Source organism: Lactuca sativa, chromosome 1 (genome assembly GCF_002870075.4).
Source record: "Lactuca sativa cultivar Salinas chromosome 1, Lsat_Salinas_v11, whole genome shotgun sequence".
Lineage (NCBI taxonomy): Eukaryota > Viridiplantae > Streptophyta > Magnoliopsida > Asterales > Asteraceae > Lactuca > Lactuca sativa.
In genome coordinates this window covers 35,250,672-35,275,117 of record NC_056623.2, presented here as the reverse complement: position 1 = coordinate 35,275,117, position 24,446 = coordinate 35,250,672, and the positions used below count along the sequence as shown (strand labels likewise).

Genomic DNA, 24,446 nt, shown 5'->3' with positions numbered 1-24,446 from the left:
TTCATATATGAATGATACTTAAATTGTAAAAAAAATTAATCATACTTTTTATTCATAAATGAATAACGAATGTACTGTAATAAAAATCTGATTCATTTTTATTCACTTATGAATAATGATAGATGAAAATATATATATATTTTTTATTTTATCTTAAAACTATATCAATATATATGTCTATTTGTAGAGAATAAAAAATCATGAATTTTGATGTATTTAAAATTATTTTTCGATAAAAATAGCTTCTTAAAAATTAAAAAAAAAATAAAAAAACTATGTTTTTGTATATATTAAGGTAACGATTAACATAGTTTAAGGAAACATGTTTTGTTGGAAAACTCATGTCTATTCCTTTCTATTTACGCTGGTACGACGAAGGCTTTTACGACAAAAATAAATGAGTGGCTGAGAATTATTCCCCTATTTCAAACCTTTTTTTATCTCAATTGAACCTCTTCTTTCTCTCTCTCTCTCTCTCTCTCTATATATATATATATATATATATATATATATATATATATATATATATATATGGAAAAGTAGAATTTGGTGGTACCACACTTGTCAGATTTTGAGACATTCTTTTGAATTATTGGCAGAAGATATTTACTTAGTTAGTAATCCTTTTAGCAACCTCATACACGTCAGTGTTTTTTATGATAAAACTTACAATATAATGATATGAGAATCTATATATGTCTATATACATAGATTTTATTAGATATTATAATATTCAAATATTTGTTAAATAGTAAGGGAATATTTGCGTCAAACGTCCATCAAGATCATTACAACTTTACAAGGATTTATGTCCCCAAACACTTAGCAAGTGACTTGCTTGATCTTAGAGCACATGTCACATGAATGCAAGTGATGATCAACAATACTGTTATTCGAGATTGACCATTTTATTAAACTGTCTCAATCTTCAAAATTCATCATATAAAGAACTCATGAAATCTCTTGTTGATTAATTGACAAATTGAGAATAGTTGGAATTTCAGATCATATGATTGTCATAGTGTAATTATTCTGAGTGTGAGAGTTTTGCACACATATACATGTATCTTTTGTCATTTGTAGGTCATTTACTCAACCTATCATAATTAAGCCAATTTAATAGGGTTTAAAGTTTAAACTCCAAACCCAAATGAGGTGTATTTTTGGCTTGTCCCCTGTTCAAATTCATTAGGTGGTGAAATCCAATGCTCATTTTCAAATAAGATTCTTGTGTTGTAATGAAAAACCATTCAACAAATGGTAGACACAAAAAAAACACTTTATTTTTTACATGAAAAATGTTAAATCTTCTAGTCTTTGGATTGGATGATTCCTATCCAAATAGTTGAGATCAACTACATCATTGCACGCTTGATTATATATGAAACTTTGAGGTTATACTCTTAAAACTATAAAAGATCCAAAATTAATGATAAATATATAATAGATAAATTATATTATTTACCATTTAAAATAAATAAATAGGTTTATCTATATATCAGTTAAAAAAATTTAAATAAAATATTATTTAATATTAATAAAAGGAGTTACCTTGATGTCATTTCTGTTTTTTACTTGTATTATTGGATGGGCCTTAAAAATGATCTAGTATTTAAATATAGGATTAAGGTGATTATGAATACAAATAACAATTAGAGAAAACCCTACTCCCTAATTTCCAAACCAAAACGGTGGCTCCTTTTCTTTCATTTCATTAAAGTTCGATGACAAGAACAAAAAAGAAAAAAGAAAAAAGGAGCAATTATTTGATATGGTTGAAGGTTTAACAATCATTTAGATTCGCTTGTATGAACACACCATACAGGGTGTGTTTGGCATGGAGCTTTTGGAAGCGTTTGGGAGTTTCTAGCATTTAGCTTTTGATAAAACGCTTTAGTTTAAACAAAAAGCTTCGTTTGGCAGTAGGAACGTTTAACTTTTAGTTTTAACAAAACGCTCTGATTCTAAAAGTTACTTCATGTAGCGTTTAACAAAACGCTCCTGAGTTTTTGAAATCGATTTCCATAATTACCTTTAAAAATATATTTATACATTTATTTATTTTTAATCAATTGTCCTTTTATGTAATTTTATATCTTTCAAAAGCTTCCAGCTACTTTTGCCAAACATTCATATAACAAATAAAAGCTACAACTTTCCGCTACCAGCTACCTGGTACACTCTACCAGCTACCCGTTACCCGCTTTCAGCTAACAACTACTTTTGAACCTAAATTTCTCTCTCTCTCTCTCTCTCTCTCTATATATATATATATATATATATATATATATATATATATATATATATATATATATATATATATATATATATATATATATATATATATATCATTACCTATATGTTTGAGATTACTACTTTGGTGCACGTCATTGAGGTGCTTATTTCCTCCAATAAATAAAATTCTGCCAGCAACTTTTAACATATATGTCTATATACTCTCCTCCGATAAATAAAATTGTGCCGGCAACTTTTAACATATATGTCTATATACTCTATTTTGTAGCATTATAGCTGTAGGCTTAGGTTATATTTGCTAGGCTTAGGTTGTAAAGATGTGTCGTTGTACCGTTTTACTTTTGTTTTATTCTTGACTAATAAAATTTGGCCTTTATTACCGTTTACCTGTGCTTATCCCAAACAATTTTCTCCCCAACCGCCTATAGTGATACGTGTTGGTGCTGTATGTTGTCTAAGATATGGTCCAATTAAACTAAACGGTTTAATTTTTTGCCCAATTAAATCAATTGGTGTTTATTGTTTCTGATATTTATTTATTTGTTGGTTTTTTTTTGCCTTTTCACATTACAAGAGCTGAGATTCTATTGAATTCGTTGCTTCAATCTTCTTAGATCTGCATACTTATTCCGAGGGTTTTACTTATTCTGAGGGTTTATAAAGGTTTGAATTTGTTGTGCAGCAGGATTTTGTGTATGCTAATTAGGAGGACCGAAGGTATGAATGACAGTTCTATTTCTGTCTTTTTTTTTTCCTTTTCACATTACAAGAGTTGAGATTCTATTGAATTCGTTGCTTTAATCTTTTTAGATCTGCATACTTATTTCGAGGGTTTATAAAGGTTCGAATTAGTTGTGCAGCAGGATTTTGTGCATGCTAATTAGGAGGACCGAAGGTATGAATGACAGTTCTATTTCTTTGCCATTTGAGTATTTTTTGTATATTTTCTTTCTCCAATTGTTCACGATGTTGCTATTACATGAAAAGTGTTGTCATGTTTCTTCTTTTACCCTGATTTCAAATGGTTTTCCTTATTGTTTTTACAAAGAATGTTAGCCAATTTGCTAAAATTCTATATAAATCTAATGGGTTATGCTATTTTTTAGGTTAGTAATATTTGTTTTGTTGCTTATGTTATTCATCTGTTTTTATTGCAAAAGGTTGATAAATCTATCATGAAGGATGTTCAGCCTTCTTTGGAGTTTGAGGATAGGAGAGCATATAGGAAACGTGCTATTTTAAGATGGAAACAACAAAGACTTGAACAGAAAAAAAAAATTACATAAGGAAATCTATTTCAAAGCAAGAAAATCGTAAAAATAAGCATAATTTTGCCGGTCATGCAACAAGTAGAGCTCTATTAAAGTTCATTCCTGTTGTTGCTGATATCTTACCTTACGTTCCTGACTGTCATCATTGTGGTGCTTTAAAGTTCTATTCAGAAACATCTGGTTTTTGTTGTTTAGATGGCAGTGTTGTCTTGTATAGTAATCACCTTCCAACAGTCATGATTGAACTACTAACTTCAGACTGTCACGAAGCAAAGGTTTTTAGAACATATAATAACCATTTCGCTTTCACATCCTTAGGTGTTACATCTGATCCTAATTTCAATAAGAGAGACAGCGGGATTTATACTTTTAGAGTTCAAGGTCAGATGTATCATTTTATAAATGGTTTATACTCTGAAAATGACCAACATAAAAATCTGCAGTTATATATTCATGATACTGAACATGAGATCCAAAATAGGTTAATGGTTTGTCCACTGATATGTGAAACTCTGGTTCAGAAGTGTATAAAATATCTTCAACATAATCCATATGCTTATTTTTTCCGGAATTTGAAGAATATTGGAGACTTGGATACTTATAAGATTGTTCTTAAAACTGTTGTTGTTCAAGACCAAAGAGTCTATAATAAACCCGATGTATCACAGGTTGCTGCAATTTGGGTGGACGGTGAAGATAATGGGGAGTGTGGTCCAAGAGATATCCGAGTTACAACCCATGAAGCTGACTCTAGAAATATAAAGTATTTTTATGGCTGTTATGATCCTCTACAGTATCCTTTAATGTTTCCTTTTGGAGAACTAGGCTGGCATCAAGGTATTCTAAAAAAAAAATAAAACAACCCAAGTTAGAAAGCAGGGTTTGTGTTCAGCTGTAGAAAAACTTATTGCTCCGGGTAGTATAGCGTGTGCGGATGACTTATTAAAGATGGAAGAAATTGGTAAAATACTTACTCTTTCTATTTTTTATATTTTTTTTTGGGAAAAATGTATTGTGCTTTACTTCTTTTCTCTTTTTTATATAGTGCTTGGAAGAAACGCAGATAACCCCAAGGTTGTATCTGTTAGAGAGTATTACGCTTATAAGCTTCAGATAAGGCATGATGACACAACTTATTTACTCTATTTTGGTAGATTACTACAGCAGCATATAGTTGACAGCTATGTTAAATTAGAAACACAAAGACTAGATTTTTTTAGAATACAACAGGAAGAAATAAGACAAGAATTCTTGCAAGGAGTTGTGGATGCAATGGCAAAAGGGGAAACAGAGGGTTCTGCTATTGGTAGAAGAATAGTATTACCTTCGAATTTTATTGGCGGCCCTAGAAACATGAGACAAAAATATGTAGATGCAATGGCCTTGGTTCAAAAGTTCGGTAAGCCTGATATTTTTTTAACTATGACGTGCAATCCTAATTGGCCTGAAATAATAGAAAATCTTAAACCATATGAAGAAGGCCAAAATAGAGCTGATTTGATTGTTAGAGTTTTTCATGCTAAAGTAGAACAACTTAAACATGAACTTTTCAAGAATAACATTTTCGGAGAAATTTGTGCTCACACTTACGTTATAAAATTCCAAAAAAGAGGACTTCCACATGCACATTTTTTTCTTATATTAGAAAGCAACTGTCAAATGCATACACCTGAAGACTTTGACAAAATTGTTTCTGCTGAAATACCATCACAAAGTGCAAATCCTCATTTGTTTAGGATGGTTGTGCAACATATGATTCATGGTCCATGTGGCTCTTTAAATCCTTTTAACGTATGTATGAAAAAGAAGGGTTCTTGTAAAAATCTTTACCCAAAAGACTTTTCTTCTCAGACTATTCAGACAGACGATGCATATCCTATATATCGTAGACGTAACGATGGGTCTGAAGTGAAAGTCAGAGGTGCTATTCTTAATAATAAATGGGTCGTTCCGTATAATGCCTATTTGCTTTGTAAATTTAACTATCACATTAATATAGAAATTTGTTCATCAATAAAGGCTGTGAAGTATATATATATAAGTATATTTGTAAAGGTTCTGACAAGATAAGCTTTAATATTTCTCCAATTACAAACCCTGTCCTTATAAATGAGATTGACGAGTATCAATCAGGTCGATGGGTTTCTCCTCCTAAAGGTGCATGGAGAATTTTTAAATTTCCTTTGGGTGAAATGAAACCAGGTGTTATTCATTTGCCCTTGCATTTAGAAAACTATCAGCCTTTGACATTCAAACGTAAATCAACATTGGTTAATATTCTGAGTAACTCTGGTAAAAGAAAAACTATGTTGACTGATTTTTTTGTTGAAAATGATATTGGAGTTTTAGCAAAAAAGCTTAAGCTCACATACAATCAGTTTCCTGATCATTTTGTTTGGAAGGGGGATAAAAAGATGTGGTCACCCCGGAAAATAGGCGACTCAATTGGTCGTATTGTGATTGCTCATCCAACTGAAGGCGAAAGGTATTATCTTAGAATTCTTTTGTCTAGAGTTCGCTGTCCTAAATCGTTTGCTGATTTAAAAATGATTAACGGGGTAACTGTTGCTACCTTTAGAGAAGCTGCTTTGTTACGTGGTTATTTACTTGACGATGCTACTCAACAAGTATGTATGCAATAAGCTTCTACTTTTCATATGCCATATGAGTTGAGAAGGCTTTTTGCTTCACTTTTAGTTTTTACCTGTTCAAATAGTCCGCGCAAGTTGTGGTTGTTATTTGAAGATGCAATAATGGAAGACATTTTACGCCATCACAAAGAGACACACAAAGAATCTAATGCCCGTGCATTTAAACAGATTGATTGTTTTCTGCAATCAATGGGAAGACGTCTTCATCGGTTTGATGTTCTACCCCAAAATTCATTTGATCGGTTGATGGAAGACGACACTAGAGAGATTAAAACAGAAAAAATATTGTTGTTTCCACTGAAGATTTGGCTGCAATATATACTCTTAATAGAGAACAGAAGGTTGCTTTTGAAATGATAATGGATGCAGTTAGCTGCAATAAACCTGGTTGTTTCTTTATCGATGGTCCAGGTGGCACTGGGAAAACATTCTTATATAGAGCTTTATTGGCTAAAATTAGATCTGAAGGTCATGTTGCTTTGGCTACAGCTACATCAAGTATTGCAGCATCATTATTGCCTGGTGGCAGAACAGCTCATTCGCGTTTTAAAATACCTTTGGATGCGGCTGAAGGGTTTGTATGTAAGGTTAGTAAACAAAGCTCTTTAGCAGTGCTCATTAGGATTTGTAAGTTGATTATATGGGATGAGGCTCCAATGGAAAAGAAATCTGCAATTGAATCCTTGGATAGTCTACTTAGAGATATAATGGACTGTTCAGCTACTTTTGGTGGTAAAGTTGTTGTTCTTGGTGGTGATTTCAGACAAACTCTTCCTGTTGTTAGGCTAAAAAGTAAAACACAAACTATTTCTGCTTGTTTAACTAATTCTTATTTATGGCCATCTCTTACCCATTTGCAGCTAACAGAAAACATGCGAGCTCTATTGGATCCTTTTTTTTCAAGTTTCCTTTTGGCACTTGGTAATGGTATAGGAACTCATACAGACGATGCAATTGTTTCTCTGCCATCATCAATGCTCATTCAGGGTTGTAATGATGTTAACGGTTTGGAAGCTCTTATGAAATATGTTTATCCTAACATTTTTCTTACTCCTGCCACTTTCTCTCCCACTTGTAATGGTGCTGTTCTAACAACTAAAAATACTTTTGTAGATGAGATTAATGATACTTTGATATACAAATTACCCGGAGAAGAGATTGAATATTTTAGTCTTGATGAGACTATTGATCCAAATGATCAGGCCTAGTATGAGGATTTACTTCATTCCTTAACACCAAATGGTATGCCACCTCATAAACTTGTTCTTAAGTATAATGCTCTTATTATTTTGTTGTGGAACATGAACCCCTTTGAAGGTTTATGTAATGGTACTAGACTTTTCTGTAAAGATTTTCAAAGGAATGTTATACGTGCAGAGATAAGCTATGGAGAATTTGCTGGAAAAGAGGTTTTGCTTCATAGAATTCCATTATAACCACCAACAGGAGAACAATATACAGTTCCATTTAAAAGATTTCAGTTCCCAATTAGATTGTGTTTTGCAATGACCATTAACAAAGCTCAAGGTCAAACACTTGATTATGTTGGCATTTACTTGAAAGAACCTGTTTTTTCTCATGGTCAGTTGTATGTAGTACTTTCGAGAGCAAAAAGTATAAACAGTATTAAAGTTTTTATAACGGGATCTACATATGGTAGCTCAAAGAAATATAACAACTAAGAATATCGTCTATAAAGAGATTTTACAACATGCTCATCAGCTGTCGATGTAGGTACTTTTCCTACAACTTCCTGTTATTTTTCTTTTATTCATGTACCCATTTAATATTCTTTTTACCACAGGTAGCTGTTGATCTTTGCAACTACAGGATGCATGGTATTTCATTGCTTTTCAATGAAAAAGGTCAGCTACTTTTTATCAATCGATTTGAATATAAAATATTTTTTTATAAACATCTTCGCTGTTCTTACTCACATTTGAGGACATCCTTAATCTTTACTCTATTTCTCAATTCAGTTTTATTAAACATCTTTACATAGTATCTTTTAGGATCTCCCTCGGTTTTATGTTTTACAAACACAATTAACCTCATTGACATCAATTTGAACATGACAGTCTTTCTTGCTTTGCATGTCAATATGTATGTGTTTACTTTCTTATAGGCTGTAACCTACTCACACGGTATCGAAACCACACCCCTCTGGAACAGTATTCAATCAGGAAGTGACAAAACTTCACCAAGAAGATGAAATCTAAACATTAGATCAGGAGATTAGGTAGACTATATCATATATTTAAATATGTAAAGCTTGTAATGTATGTCATTTGGATATAAGTTTTACTAACTAATCTTTCTTACGTTTACTGTAATTGTTATGTAGAACGAATCAACCTCATTCTGTGCTTATGGCTGAATGTGATACTTGCCTCATGTTTTGGTGAGATGGAAACTTAAACTAGGTTGTTTTTTATGGTGGGCTTAATTTTGGTTTATCATTTCCTGGTCCTTCAACAGTTTCCAACATGAAAGACCCAACAAGCCAATTAAAATTATTGGTAATCGACTTTTTTTTATGTGTCACGTGCTAATTTTGTTATACTACTCATTCTCATAAAAGTTTTTCATTTAGTTGACAGGAAACAGAGGAAATAATGGCTATAAAGATAAATCAAGAGTACTCAATTTGTTAGTATTGATCTAACTGCATAATTACAACAGGTCATTGCAACTTTTACAAAATGGTTTTCTTTTAATTAATCTAATGTTCAATAAATGAGTTACTTATAAATTCTTTACTATAGACTAACTATTGATATGCACAACTGAATTATCTATTAATATTAAGATTTAGTTTCATTTAAAATAATGACAGATCTTCTTTAATTAGCTATAATATTTCTTACAATAGACTATGACACATTTTCATATATAGTTATAACAACGTACTTTCATTTCCTTACCCATAATAGCAATTTACTCTCATTTACTTACCAAAAAATTATACCATTCACCTTTATTTTTTTGTCGTGAAGATAATCTACTTTCACAGTTTAGTTAATCAAACTGTCCTGCCTAAATAAACAATACCATTTTGACACAAATCTGCCCGTTAAACCAAGTGATTGATTCTTTTGCTTGGTCGTTACCGATCGGTTTGTATACTGGGTTATATAAAAAAATGTGAAAAATACTAATTTGTATTCTAAGATTCTCCCGCACCTATTATAATTACTCGATTTCATTTTTAACAACCGTTGCAAAATCTTTCATATAACCAAATTGAAAAACCCATCAGTAACTACCGAGCAAAATGGTCCACCACTTTGTTTAACGGGCATATTGGTGTAAACATGAACTTCTTTATGTCAAGTTGGATGGTTTACTTTACTAAAGTGTGAAATTAGATCATCTTTAGTAGGAGAAAATAGATGTTACTAGCATAAAGTTTTGGTAAGAAAATGAAAGCTTATTGCTGTTATGGGTAAGGAAATCTTATTACCTTGCTGTAATTGTTACCATCTTTTTTATACAATTCTACTGTTTATTTATGCCATCTAACATTCGCTATCGCATGAAAGACAAGTTATTTTCTTGGTTCAGTCATTCTCATTCACATCAGCTGTACCTCTTGTTGTTGCAATACATAGAAAGACCGTTTAATGGTTCAGTTTATTTTAAAATTATTATCACCTATTTCCAATTCCACTTTTAATAATATGTTTTCCATTTCTACATATTCTTTTTATAATTATTTTACAAGTAATCATTCTACTAATTTTCATCAATTTATGTCTCTTTCATTATACATATCCATATAAATATAAGGTTTCTTTTTCCTATTACATTGTATCCATAATGCTTTTTGTTGTTTATATACTACCTCGATTTTGTTATAACTCTGTGCAGGTACGTGCAGATTTTGGACATTAACAATTTTTTTGAAATAGGGCTATCATATTTCCAATAACTTTATAAATTAGAGCAGACCATATTTATTACACATTTTTTTTTGTTTTTTTTGTCGGCTTTAAGGATATTTAATATGTGTATTGAACCTGATTTGATATTTTAGTCAATTTATATGTAAAAGTTGTTATGTATTGATGCTTATTATTTTTATTTTTTAAAGAATGTTTTGTTTATGTGTACTTTAGATTATTGTATATCTTACTCGATCTTAGTGTAGAGTTGTATGTTCCTAAAATTTAATCCATTTTTATTAGGCAAAATTTTTTAGACTTCTCTCATTATTAAATACATTTGAATTCGAACTATGGTATTTGGTATATGTTTTGACGAGTACCCTTACATATACCGTGTATATTTATTTGGTAATTTTAATATTTGCAGTTATATGACAAAAAAATGTTTATTTAAAATTCAGTTTAAACTTACTTTAGAACGGATTTTCTTTCCTGTAATCCTATCTACATATTTAGAGAAATTTTTTCATTTATGATAATAATAATCCGTTTACCATCATTTAGAGTTTAGGGGCCCAATTGTATGTTTTTTAATGGGCAACGTAAAACGATGGCTGTAAATATTCTACACTTATTTATTCACAATTTAGGAGCCAACTTAGGGTTTCTAAAATCCCACCTCATAAGTATAACGATGGGGAAACAGAGGTATTCTCATCTCAATAGATTATTCTTCACACATCCCATCTCCACATAACTCTGATTTACTAGGTCGCACGTGGCCACTATCCATCAGAACCTCAGTTATTTTTTACGTTGTCTGTTTAGATAGACAGAAAATGCAAAAATTGATCTATTTTCTTTCAATGTTTTGTCCTTATGACGTATCTTATGTGTTGGTTTATCAAATCTGATGACACGCAGTCGGAGACAATTCCAATTACATGATCTCTTTAGATAACTATAAACAATCGTCAGTCATACCTTTGTTTTCGATGTGCTGTTAGCCAACAACATCTGTTATTTTTCCTTACTTAAGATATTTACACGTGGATTTTGAATTTCCCAATTTTACACGTAATAATTTTTTACCTTATATATTTACTGTTATTGTTGATCAATTTCTTAACAAGAAAATCTGTACACGTTTGATCCAGTAAGTTTACCTAATTGTTATGAAGAGTCGTTCTTCATTTTTTTTCATTTTCTTAATTTACCTATATGCCTCTTGACTTTTTTTTACAAATTTTTATCTTGCAGTTAAATAAACATGTCTACACAGCTTACTCCGATTATGGAAATCAATCAGGCAAGTCACAACCGGTGGACAGCCCTTGTACAAATCTTAGAATGTCAGCACGTTTTGCAAACTAAAAAAGGGTCTTCTTACAAACGACTGATGTTAACAGATTCTGAAGGCTTAAAGTTCACAGCAATTATTTTCAGTGAGAATTTAAACTACTATGCAAGAACATTCACACAATACAGGAGGTATCGCATCTCAAATGTGTTTGTCATCCCATGTGATCCAAGATATGCAGTTAGCTTATATGGATTTTCATGGGTGCTCAATAAGCGAACGCTTGTACAAGAACATCCTGATCGCAATCCGGTGAATTTACCTTGTACTTATGAATTCAAACCATTTACGAGGCTCCATGAACATGCTGAATCAGAACATCTTCAAAGTAAAATACTTTTTCTATTTACATAACAGTTATTTTTTGTTTATTTATTTATTTTTCTTAATATTAACTATGTTTATATATATATATATATATATATATATATATATATATATATATATATATATATATATATATATATATATATATATATATTATGTAGATGTCAGAGGCATCGTTGTACGATGTTTGCCCAGTTATGAACAAGGTTCTGACCTTGTCAGTCGGAGAGATGTCGTTATTATCAACGAAGAGTATAAAATTCTTATCACACAATAATCTATTACCTATTAGTTACATACATTACATTGATTACATTACAATTTTCTTTTATAGAAAACTGCCTTTGGTGATCACTCTGTGGAACCAATTCGATGAACATGAGGGTAATATGTTGCAGTCAATGCAAGGCCCACCCCCTTTGTTCTTTGGACTGAGGCTGAAAGTCACAACTTTTAACTGTAATTTATTTACCTTTTTACCGAATAATATATATATATATATATATATATATATATATATATATATATATATATATATATAATAACAATAAAACTTCATTTATTGTACTGATTACAAAAAATGGAAACAGCCATCTCTTTAACAACAAAGCCAAATTCAGGTTTGCTCATCAATCCACCGGTTAGGGACGACTTGCAATTACGCACCTGGTATTACTTATGCTGTTCATACCGTATTTTTTTCTTCAAATTATTAAATAACTTCCATTTTTATTTATCTTGATTTATACACTGATACATCTATCTGACAAAATTAGGTACAATAACAACCGCAAGGAAATAAATGACTTGCTATCAGTCACAAACTACCGAAGAAATGATTTCCTTCTACCATATCCAGCCGAAACAAACATATCTTCTATTGTTTCTGCAACTTCACATTTCGACACTGTAAGCTATTTTTTGACTTTAAAAAAATTCATTTTTACAATTATGTTTCATATGTAATTTGTTTCATCTACATTTACATCACATATAAAATAGATGAAAACTGCTTGGGTGAAAGGCACCCTGAGTCTTCCTGAACAAGAACGTAACTTATCATACACTGCCTGTTCCAACTGCTTCAAGTCTATAGAAGCCGACACAACTTGGATTGTTACCTGTCCTTCTTGTCACATCGAGTCAGAAATTCAGCAGATGTAAGCATGAATCTTCTTTTACTCCCTTCTTGAAATATTTTTTACTCACCTATGAAATTTCCTTTAGGTCAAGGTTAACTGTTTTGATTGCCGATGAAAGTGGAGTCATGAAAGCAAATTTACACACACCTGAACTTGAAAAGTTTATACATTTCTCTCCAAAAGATGTGCAAATCAGTGAAGAAACAGTAAATACACATTTTATCTAACCTTGTAAAAACATGTCAGTTTATAATTATATAAATTCTTTTTAACATTTGTTAATGTGTAACAGAGTCAAACTCTATGCAATTCCATTGCCACTGCAATCAAGTCTGTTTATATTGTTGCTTTCGTTCGTGCATACGAAGTGCATTTTCAAGGAACAACAGACATCAAAGTGAATATTGTTAAAGCTTACAAAGTAAATGATCGTGCTGCTGTATCAAATGAGTCTGATAACATGGTCCATAGATCAAACATCGGTGAAGGCACATCAACAACCAAGAATGTGTCTTCTCTTGCAGCCACAGTTCCTTTGCCATCGGCTGGTGAAATTGAAAAACCTCTTGAAGTTAAGAATTCAAAGCAAGTTCCTGTTATATACTTGCTTCCAAAGAATAAACCAGAACCAATTCTAATGGCAAAGCATCTTGTTCCAGAAATTCCAAGTTCCAGCTCCTCTCCAATTGAACAAAAAGTTTCTGAATCAGTCCCACCTTTAGCACTTCCTGTGAAAGAAGATGTTCCTCGGGAAAGCAATCCAAGGCCTTCCAAAAAAATAAAGTAACTGTGGTTTGTTAAAGATGGTAACTATCTTCTACATATCTTTTGCGAATAGAATATAGAGGGTTTATTCGATATGTAAATAATATCTTTTGCGAATAGAATATAGAGGGTCTATTCGATATGTAAATAGTATCTTTTGCGAATAGAATATAGAGGTCTATTCGATATGTAAATAGCAGCTAACTGCAGTTGACAACCATCTTTGTATGGTTTCTTTTGGCGTATAGATCATTAAGATATATTGTATATACACTTTCAAGTTTTTCATATAAGATCTATTGTATATACACTTTCAAGTTTTTATATGAAAACTGGAACTACAATCTACTTTTATTATGTTGGCATGTACTGGGTTCACAAAGATAATATACCACAATATTGTTGAATACTTTATAACCATCTTTCTTTGTAACACAATCTTCACAAAAATGACAACTCTCATCTAACCTTCGTTCCATTATCTACAGTTTCATTTGAATTCTTATATTATGATAAAAAAAATTCACAAAGATAATATACCACCAAGATAATATACCACAATATTGTCGAATGAAACAAATAAGAGATTGCAAACCTAATCATATTTGAGGTGAAATTTCAAAAACCCTTAGACTACGACTTTCCACCATATCTTCATCACTTCACTTCTCCTTAAAAGCAATAACTCCTTAAAAGCAATAACCTAAGCAATAACCTACATGAATGAAAATTAAATTAATAAATAAAGAATAAAATCAAAGATCCATTTAACAAATTTATGGATAAAACTCACTTTGGTTGTCCACTTGACAGATATATCATTTTGGTAGTCCATTTGAAAAAGATACAGTAGGATTATTAGATTATTAGAATTGTTAATATGATTCATATCCATATCCCTTATGAGCATACTCAAAAGTATTGGAGTTGCTACAGGCCAAAAACTGTTCAAATCAGAGTCCCTGCCAATGCCAATTCCATTGTCATTGCCAACACCACACAAACTCATGTAACTCCAACTGCAGGTGCGTACGACAACATGCTTTGTGATTTTGTATTTTCAATGTACTTAAATTATATCTTTTCTCTCTTTAAAACACTATACTTTTAAAGTACAATGCTATATTGCCAATATTTCCAGCAACAGCATGTTTTGTGATTTTTTATTTCTATATGCGAAAAATACCAATGTACTTAGATTATATATTTTCTTTCCTTACAATTTAAAGTACACCATTGTACTTTTAAAGTACAATGCTATATTTCCCATATTTCCAGCAAGAGTATAAGTATATTACACATTCTCTTAACACCATGGAATGGAATGTACAAGTTTCGGTAAACACACTATATTTTACACTTTTACCATTTGTAAAAGAATAAGCATTCAACTTAAACTTCTTACAATGACTACACACTTATATAGATATTATCTTTATACATTGTACTATTTACGTTTATCATTTCGCTTAACTGTGATGAAACTCCGCTCCGGAATCGATTCTATAGGGTCGTGATTATCACGACCCTCATCATGTTCCTAGTATATATATATATATATATATATATATATATATATATATATATATATATATATATATATATATATATATATATATATATATATATATATATATATATATATATATAAGACTAAATGGTTCAATTGTTATATAAGAACATCCCTTAGAAGAGAACCAACTGAAGTGTGATTATGTGCCCCAAAACTTTATATATATATATATATATATATATATATATATATATATATATATATATATATATATAGTGAATATACCTAACAACCCTATATAAACTTATATACCTAAACCTTATAATGCCTCGTTTTACCCTGCTATTTAATGAAATCACGTCCAATTGATTTTCTACGAATCTAATTATTCTTAATTTTAATTAAGAAAACAACTTCCAAAATTATTTCACAAATACGTGATTGTTACCGTCGACTGTTGTTGTTTTCTTAATCGACTAGTTCTATTTTCTTAATCTCTTAAATGATTGTTTGTCGTAATTATCATCAATCGATTGGCTTCTATTTTCTGGTTGATCACGAAATTTACTTATCAAGTGATTGGTGTTGCTTGTGCGAAACTAATAATTACAACATCAAACTTATATAATTCTTTATTTTTGTTTTGTTTATCTTGAACATCATATATCTTATTAGGGTTCTGGTATACATTAATGGCTGTTAATGGAATTCATGTTTGATCTTGTAACCGCTAGTTCCACTAATTTGATGTTTTTTTACTTCTCACGGGAGGAAACATATATTGCAATCATGGTGTTGATCAATTGAGTATTTAATCAACGTGTATGCGTTATTTTTACTAATATATTTCGATGGCATCTTGTATACGTTAATGGTGATAATGTAATTCACGATTGATCATCCTGTAACCATTAATTCCATTAATTTTTTGTTTTTACATGTACTCCTCACGTTAGGAAACATAGATTGCATTAATGATGTTAATCAGTTGATTTTTTAATCAACTTGTATGCATTAGTTTTACCAATTTAATATATTTCCATTTTGCTCAGGTTAATTAGTCTTGATATATGATTCCTCTGCATATTTATTTTAATTACAGGTCATGATGGTTGAAATAGAAAAAGTTGATCAACCTACAGTAAAACATGTTAGAAAATAAGGGATGAATAGATTGCTTGGATTCTCTGAAAGTCGTGATTCACTATCAAATTGAAGTATTTTGATGGTACAGATCGAACACTCAATTGGATGAAATTCAGAGAATGAAATCTGAGAATGTATTTGAAAATGTTCTTCAAGATGTACCAAAAAAATGACCAAAAACGGATATATCATTCCTGTCTGAAAATTGTCATAAAACTACCAAACCTGTCAAAAAACGGATCTCAGGGAAGAAGTCGATCCCAGCCAGGGGCTCTGCCCCTTGGACCCCGCCAGGGGCACTGCCCCCAGCCCCCCGTTCGTTTAGGGGCTTCCCCCCTAAATAACAATGTACTTTGAATCTTGAAAAACTTGAACAAGTATGCACTCCTACACCATCCTAACTTGTTCAATATTCAACAAGATCACTTTTGGTCAACAAATTTAATCCTATTACACTTAAATAATATTTGATGATATAAAATCACCAACAAAACACATGTTATTGATGATAATGAAGCAAATGGAATGGTAGAATGTGATGAAGGTAAAGGTAATGATGAAAGTATAGTGGGAAAAGTTTTCAATACACCTGATGATGCATATATATTTTATAATGATTATGCGTTTTTACATGGATTTGGTATACGTATTGATACCACATTTAAACATAAGATGACAAAGGAGCCTTATCGGAATATATATGTATGCGATAAAGAAGGTTTTAAACGGTTAGACGACAATGCTTTAAGTGTAATTGAGAAAAAGCGTCGTAGAGATGTTAGAACCGGATGTAAAGCTAAACTTTGAATTTCAAAAATTAAGGATGGTAAATGGTTTGTATACTCGTTTAAAGACACACACACAATCATGATTTGAGCATGACACCAACAACGAAGGTGATGAAGCATCAATCTCATGGCAAGTTCCATCGTACAATGGAATGTAAATCTCTTATAGTGCAACTAGGTCAAGCAGGATTGAGACCTTGTCATGTTAAAAAGGCTATTAATGGAATGAAAACCTCAACCGTGGCTGATGTTACTTCAAAGTAGTGTGCTGATGTCTTATCTGAGCAACGAAAACAATACAGAGGAAAGGAGTTCTATGGACTTATAAAACATTTCCAAGATAAAGCCTTATTGGATAATGACCCATACTTTTATGTGGATTTGTGTGATGATGGGTCTCCTAAAAATATATTTTGGGCTGATGGAAGATCAAGAGACGCTTATACTAAATTTAGCGATGTTGTTATGTTTGATGTCACTTATATGACAAACAAATTCAAGATGCCTTTTGCTCCTTTTGTTGGTGTTAATCATCATGGGCAATCTATACTTTTTGGTGGAGCGTTGTTAGAAAACAAAAAAGAAGAAACTTTTGAATGGTTATTTGAGCATTTTCTCAAGTGTATGTTTGGCAAATATCTGAAGGCAATCATTGCTGATCAACACAAAGCTATGGGTAATGCAATAAAAAAAAGTGTTTCGAAACACTCGACGTCGGTTTTGTGCATGGCATATTAAGAAGCATGAACAAGAACACATTAAACCATATGTTTCCCGTTATAGTGATTTTAAGAAATCATCTACAAAATGGGTAAATAGTGACACCATTGAAGAATTTGAAACTAGGTGGGAAGTTATACGTGATAAGCATAGATTGGAATACAATTGTTGGATAAGTGATATGCATAACCAACTAATACATTGGGCTAAAGCCTTCTTGAAGGATGTTTTCTTGGCTGGTATGACTACAAGTGGACGGAGTGAGAGTATTAATTCATTTTTTGATGAATTTGTTAACTCAAAGACTATGTTGAATGAATTTGTAGTGCAATAAGAAAAAGCAATTGAGTCTCGAAGGACCGCCGAAGAAGATGAAGACTTTAAGACTATGAACTCGAGACCGGTTCTTTCTTCTCTTCATCCAATCGAAGAAAAAGCAGGCGAGTGTTATACTAGAAAGATTTTTGATATGTTCAAAAAAGAATGGACAGAAGCTACTAGCAATTTAACTCACGAGACTATAAGCAAGAGTAATGTAGAAATCAAATATCGAGTGGGGCAACTAAAAGTTGATAAAACATATTGGCGTTATGTGATCTTTCATTTTTCTAATGATGTCAATGTCACATGTTTGTGTTCTAAGTATGAGATGGATGAGATTTTATGCAAGCATAGCCTATATGTGATGAAGAAGAGACATGTTGATACACTACCTAGTCGTTATATTTTACATCGATGGACTCTTAATGCTAGGTATAAGTGATGGGTTTTGGTCATAAGACATCCTATGTGCTCATACAAACCCTAATGCTTGGATCTAGGTTTCTCTATTGTACATGATTTGAATCCAAGACTATAAACCCTAATTCTAGCATATGGAAATCAATATTAACATATAATTAGTTTTAAGATATTACTTTGATTGTTATGTAGTAATAACAATCCCAATTCCTCCTTGAATTGACTTTGGAAGGCTTAGAGTCACAAGTGTCACTCCTCTAATGGCTTACAATCACCAAGAGCAAATGGAGAAGGTATAAAGAGAGAGGAGAGAGGTAGGAATTCGTCCTTAGGACTTCTAGGGAAGGCTTAGACGAATTCATGACCCTTAGGGGGTTTATATAGGTGTAAAGATTAGGGTTTTAGTCCTTATCCTTATCTAGTTGCTTGCCTACCAAGCAACCATAAGATAAGTCTTAGAAACCCTTATCCTAGTCGAATTCTAAGGCATTATCTCCTTAAATTCGTTCACCCTATATTTAAGATAATCCTTACCTTATTTTGTAACTATCACATAATTACAATTCAGCCCCTCTAGTTTAATTAATTACACTTGATCACAAAATTAATTCTTAATTAATTATTGACCAATATTAATTAAACAAATATGATTTCTCTTTTAATATATTATTCTTATAACATATTAATAAATCATAATAACCTCTCTCTCTATTTATTTCTCCAATCAAGTTGTTTTGGTGAAGGCAACCCAAAAGGACCATGCACCATCGGGTCAAGTACATACCAAAATAGTTATGGACTTAGACACTAATCCAACAGTCTCCCACTTGGATAAGTCTAACAACTATTCTGCGTATGACTTCGGATCCCGATCTGCAATCGTAGCTTTCCAAAGCCGATGTCAACTCTGATCATATCAAATACGCGTGTCCTTAGATAAGGGATCATATATTCCTCCATTCTAGATATCATATGAGATATGATTTCAAATCATTCTCTTTGTACTATATCTCGATTTCTGATTTATGATGACAGACTAATTGAACAAATCAAATTAGCCCTAGCCCGGCCGAGCATTTACGTTTATCATCACTAAACCATCGAGGGCCCAAAGATATCGCCTTTATCCTACTTTGAATAAAAGGAATGGATAAACTTTGATACAATGCTCGCTTGCACTCACGCACCGAATCACACACAACAATATGCTTTATAACACCAAGTTACTAGTGCGTTTACATATTATCAATGTGCAACCGATTCGCAAGATACAACTCACACATCTCGGTTTCAAGAATATAAGATGTTATCGTCTCACCAATCACTCGTGATACAATTCATGGAGTGATCCAAGTGAGCGTGGGTTTAATCCAATGCTCAAATCATATTCATAAGCACTCATGAACGTTGCAGCAAACATTTGCTTATGTCTAATGCTCTTTAGACAGTCCACACACCAATTCACGACAGTCTTCATTCATATCTACTTCCAACATTTGAACAACTGTGGCCCGTTCGAATAATTCAATTATTCTTAATAAACTCAATTATTCTGGAAGTCAAAACGTGCAAATGTGAAACACAAGAATAATACTAATCCCATATGGCCTTAAACCTTTGAGTATAAATAAAACGCCTTTTATTTATCACCATATTAATTACTCATTATTTGTCGTTTCGGGTAATCAACTTCTTACTTGAATTCCAACACTTGTCCCATGCTCCTAGCATGCACACAATGTTTACCTATGGTTCTTACTTTGTGAAATAGATCACATTGAACACATTTCCAATCCTTCTCATTTCACAACTCCAAATCTGTTTTTCATAAGTTAAAGAATATCAAGTTCTTGTTACTTATATAATATGCTAGATTCTAACATTCTATGCAACTGTCCTTTCGTAATGTCACTGCACCAAAGTCACAAAGACTATTGCCAATGATATTACAAACTCCTCTATTGGAGATTGTTACAAGACAATTCCTTAGATTTGATGTCTCTCACTTAAGGTACATTCCTTTGAACATCCTTTTGCATAAAAGTTTCTAATCTAGTCATAGATTTTTCAATATTCAATTCCCAATATGGATACATTTCCATATTTTCCATATGACAACTTATTCTTAATAGAATCTTGTCTATTCATAATAATGTCGATATGGTCCATCCAATACGGAAACATTTCCATATTTTCCAATACTATACTTCCAACTACTCACAAGCAACCAATCCTCGTCGAACTTTGGATTGTCCTTTGATAGTTGGTTAATTATTTTAGTCAAAACCAATTCTAGTCCCTTTTCCCTCTAAACGCGCTCGACATTTGGAAAATTTTAGAATGGTCAAACATTAAAGCATTTGCAATCGATCCTATACCCGAAGCGTATGGGACACGACGCATAATGTTTTATTTGCTATGTTCTCAAAATTCGAATTGTGAAGAGGAATGCCGTAATCATAATCGAAATTTTAAGAACACACTATGTACCCTTGACTAAATTTATTAACATTCCACCACCTAATCCTTTAGATTTGAAATGAAGCATAATATTCTCTCCCTTAATTATATCAAAGCAACCATTCCATCCTTATAACTTTGCAAGGAATGACTCTTGTTTTCTATAATTAATATTGCCAACTTGCAATACTTTCCTTAATAATCATACAATCATAACATTTATGCTCCCACTATCATGATGATTATTATAAAACATAACACTTATGCTCCCACTAGCTTCGACATGTATTCATAAACATCTTAACTTTCAGAAAAACAATACTTATTGAATTTCTTAAGTTCATGTTTCTAATACTTAGTGCTTTGATAATCTTTTATCAAGGCTTCTTGAACTTATACACCTCTACCTTCGATAGTTCATATTTGTGTGTAAACAATTGCCAAACCTCACAATTCAAATTATGGAAAGGGATGCCGTAACCATAATCGAATTTGAGAATGCAATTTTACAATCACTATCTTCTTAAGATCTTTCTTAGTGAAAGCATTTCCTCACAATCATTTTCATGAAGGAGGAAATCTTATGACACTTAGATTTAAATGGCGTATGTGTTCCTATCCATGTGAATTTGTTAAAACTAAAGTTTACGACAAATTCAAACTCATATGGACCGAACTTTCTTAATCTTGATTTCTTGCCTTATTGTAGCACAGCTGCCCACCACGTCTTCCAAGTAGTTAAGCAGCTCACCCTTTCGTATCAATGTACCTTTCATTGATTAAGGTGCTTTGCCTTTTATGCGTTCAAAATGAGAACTCATAGAACTCACATGCATAATTAACTCAATTGGAACCGCACAGAAACAAAATAACGTCAACACGATAGGTTGTAAACCTCAACTCGTGTGCTAGTGATGATCGATAAGGTTTATTTGATTTGTTCTTGAAACCTTTCAAGACCATTAAGACTCCCACTGACTCCTTGACATATAAGATTCTCTTGTCAATAACCATTTCTTGACAAACAAATATTCAAGAGTTAGTGTAGCTTTTATCAAAACACTTCATAAATTGGTCCTAGTTGGTCTTTGTCTTATCTAAGACATCACAACTTACCACATTTAATGAATGTTTTAAACCTTCTTAATACTTTTTCACTCATTGTCACAATCTTAACTTTAAGTCTTTTTTTGGAACGAAGTATGATTGACTTCTTGATTTGACCATTTCTTCAATCTTTGATTCCTCTTCTTGGACATACAGTTGTACCAAGACTCACTTAGAGGATCAATTGAGATATGGTTCTTAATCATTAAGACCTATCATAAAGCATAAAAGGTACTCTCCCTTCTTCTTAGAATGGAGAAACTTTTATCTCTCTGCCTACTTGATTTTTGTTATTCGTTCTACTATTGATTTAAACCTTTTCAATCAATTCAGAATTACACATAATCTTATAAGTATAATCATATTTACTAAACCTTTAGTAAATCATAACGAATTTCTCGTTACTCTTATGGTGGACTTTGATCAACACGCAACTTTGTGTACTCGATCTCCTAGTCCTTCACTTGACTCCTTGTCAACGAATTAGTCTAATTTCCAAATAAGAAATTTCTCATTCATCGTGCAACCATGTTGCATGATTCCAAATTTCTGTCCAATTGAAACTTGGGCAATGAGAAACTCTCCTTATTTGGTAAATTCTCGACTTTCCATAACATAACATAATAAGAACCTAATCCATTATTGCTAATAATAGAAACATTTTAACATCAATTTTTCATACACGCTATTGTAAGGATAACTAAATAAAATTTAAAATCAAAATTATTTTATTGCGGAAAAATTTGTCCTTACAATGCAACTCATTGAAAAACTTATGCTAATACATCTTTCTTAGCAATCTAATTCTAACTCTAAGTAGTAGCTCAAGAATCTAATCTTCGAGAAATGCGATCGAAATCCATTCCTTCACGGTTAGATTCTGCTCACTTCTTCCCTTAAGCTTCCTTTCTTTTCTTCGATCCTACAAAACATCAATTGTAATCTTATCACATTATGTATTCAGAATCTAGAATGAAGCTTAAAAGAGTTAGTCAATGGATTTTACCTAAATTAGATCCATACATTTCGACTCTCCCATCTCTTAGATCTCTTAGGTAAATGGGGCAGCTTTGTCTCCAATGCCCTTTCTCTTGGCAATAAAAGCAAATTGACTCTTTTGGAACATGACATGGAACTACTTTAGACATTTTCTTTCTCTTGTGATCAAACTTTTTGATCATAGCATGTCTTTCGTTGCCATTGTCTATATCCATAGAGGTCTCGAAGGCAGATTCACCAATCAACTTTGCTTTCCTATTGCGCCAAATCATTGCTGATTCAGCAGCAATAAGCATATAGGTGAGATCTATAAGGGTCAAGTCGTAGTTCATCGTATAGTACTCTCTTACGAACTCACTATATGAGTTGGGAAGTGACTGAAGAACCCAATCAACAGCTATTTCCTCACAGACAACGGATCCCAACATTCTTAGTCTATCAATGTGCGACTTCATCCCTAGGACGTGTGCACACACCGACTTTCCTTCTTTATGTTTACTTGCCAAAAGGGCTTGAGTGATATTGAACCTTTCAATTTTACAATCTTGTGGGTTTTGTAGAATAATTGGAGGAGGAGGAGGAAGTGAATCATGATTTCTTGTTCCTCGATCGAATCGTGGAATATCATCTTCATGTGGAATGCTTGTTCCATGGGATTTGGGAAGACCATATTTGTCGAACTTTGACATCTGCAAAACGGGAGAAAATGAATTCAATTTAGTTGATTGATTGAGTCCTTAGTAAATCACCCAAACGAGATACTAAGGCTAGGACCCAATACAATATTCTACAACTCGGGAGAGGGATGTCGTAACCCAAATTGCAGAACATTTGAAGGTAAGTGAATGACGATTCACTAATTTCCACCATGAAAAACGAAAAAGAAATTTAAGTTTTAAATCTATGAAAACTCCTAGATCCTTTGAGATACATTGAACTTTCAATGGCATGTTTATATCTCGATATGCCCCTCTTGTTTGTGACTGGGATGCCGAGGATCACAAAGCGGGTGTGAATAACCATGCAAACTTACATGGTGCCCTCACATGTTACAGTCACCTATTCGATGTGCCGGTAAACCACACACGCTCCACCGAACTATGACAAACATTGAGTCACCCTTTGCTACCTTTGCTTAGAACCATTTAGTGTGTCGGTAAACCACACACGCTCCACTAACGTCTTCGCAAGGGCATAAAGTGTAATTTCATGGAATTGCATCAATTCACTTTTGCCTAAGTAACTAAGATTGGGAATTTTATGAAAACATTTAGTTACTTTAATAATTCATTATACTTATGATGGAAGGTTTC

The 24,446-nt window shown here is 32.2% G+C and overlaps 2 protein-coding genes and 1 long non-coding RNA gene across 20 annotated transcripts; 2 read left to right on the top strand and 1 right to left on the bottom strand.

Moving 5' to 3' along the window:
- The first annotated feature begins 2,530 nt into the window (after positions 1–2,530).
- Positions 2,531–10,242, top strand: LOC111920145 (uncharacterized). Of its 15 annotated transcripts, none has more exons than XM_042900002.2 (12): positions 2,531–2,973; positions 3,067–3,151; positions 4,196–4,488; positions 4,573–6,012; positions 6,106–6,154; positions 6,244–7,420; positions 7,556–7,912; positions 7,983–8,043; positions 8,304–8,417; positions 8,523–8,697; positions 8,772–8,860; positions 10,049–10,242. In XM_042900002.2, exons 3-4 carry the CDS (start codon positions 4,476–4,478, stop codon positions 5,595–5,597), a joined length of 1,038 nt encoding a protein of 345 aa, XP_042755936.1. In that variant the 5' UTR covers positions 2,531–2,973; positions 3,067–3,151; positions 4,196–4,475; the 3' UTR covers positions 5,598–6,012; positions 6,106–6,154; positions 6,244–7,420; positions 7,556–7,912; positions 7,983–8,043; positions 8,304–8,417; positions 8,523–8,697; positions 8,772–8,860; positions 10,049–10,242. The 15 variants fall into 15 exon arrangements, 13 of the variants coding, with proteins under 13 accessions (XP_042755936.1, XP_042755939.1, XP_042755921.1 ...); XM_042900005.2 differs by having other exon boundaries at positions 6,225–7,420; XR_006189008.2 differs by having other exon boundaries at positions 2,540–2,973; positions 4,573–4,926; positions 5,930–6,012; positions 6,106–7,420.
- Positions 10,243–10,717: 475 nt separating this feature from the next.
- On the top strand, positions 10,718–13,969 carry LOC111920188 (replication protein A 70 kDa DNA-binding subunit B). 3 transcript variants are annotated; one of them, XM_052769541.1, is made up of 9 exons: positions 10,718–10,773; positions 11,326–11,753; positions 11,914–12,004; positions 12,087–12,211; positions 12,343–12,421; positions 12,529–12,661; positions 12,755–12,912; positions 12,980–13,100; positions 13,187–13,969. In XM_052769541.1, the coding sequence occupies exons 2-9, from the start codon at positions 11,336–11,338 to the stop codon at positions 13,679–13,681; spliced, it is 1,620 nt and encodes a 539-aa protein (XP_052625501.1). In that variant the 5' UTR covers positions 10,718–10,773; positions 11,326–11,335; the 3' UTR covers positions 13,682–13,969. The 3 variants fall into 3 exon arrangements, with proteins under 3 accessions (XP_052625501.1, XP_052625500.1, XP_052625502.1); XM_052769540.1 differs by lacking the exon at positions 10,718–10,773 and adding an exon at positions 10,785–11,221; XM_052769542.1 differs by lacking the exon at positions 10,718–10,773 and having other exon boundaries at positions 10,785–11,753; positions 12,373–12,421.
- LOC122196826 (uncharacterized) lies at positions 12,652–13,101 on the bottom strand. 2 transcript variants are annotated; one of them, XR_006188992.2, is made up of 2 exons: positions 12,962–13,101; positions 12,652–12,878 (listed from the first exon to the last, which is right to left on the bottom strand). It is a non-coding gene; the product is annotated as an uncharacterized LOC122196826 (long non-coding RNA). The 2 variants fall into 2 exon arrangements; XR_006188993.2 differs by having other exon boundaries at positions 12,652–12,881; positions 12,962–13,091.
- Positions 13,970–24,446: the final 10,477 nt, after the last annotated feature.

What these genes read in the sequence shown, in the direction of transcription:
- LOC111920188 (XM_052769541.1), top strand. Translation starts at nt 11,336, where the DNA reads ATGTCTACACAGCTTACTCCGATTATGGAAATCAATCAGGCAAGTCAC. An exon ending in TGAATCAGAACATCTTCAAA is followed by an intron (nt 11,754 to 11,913) that starts GTAAAATACTTT and finishes TATATTATGTAG; the next exon opens with ATGTCAGAGGCATCGTTGTA. An exon ending in CAACTTCACATTTCGACACT is followed by an intron (nt 12,662 to 12,754) that starts GTAAGCTATTTT and finishes CATATAAAATAG; the next exon opens with ATGAAAACTGCTTGGGTGAA.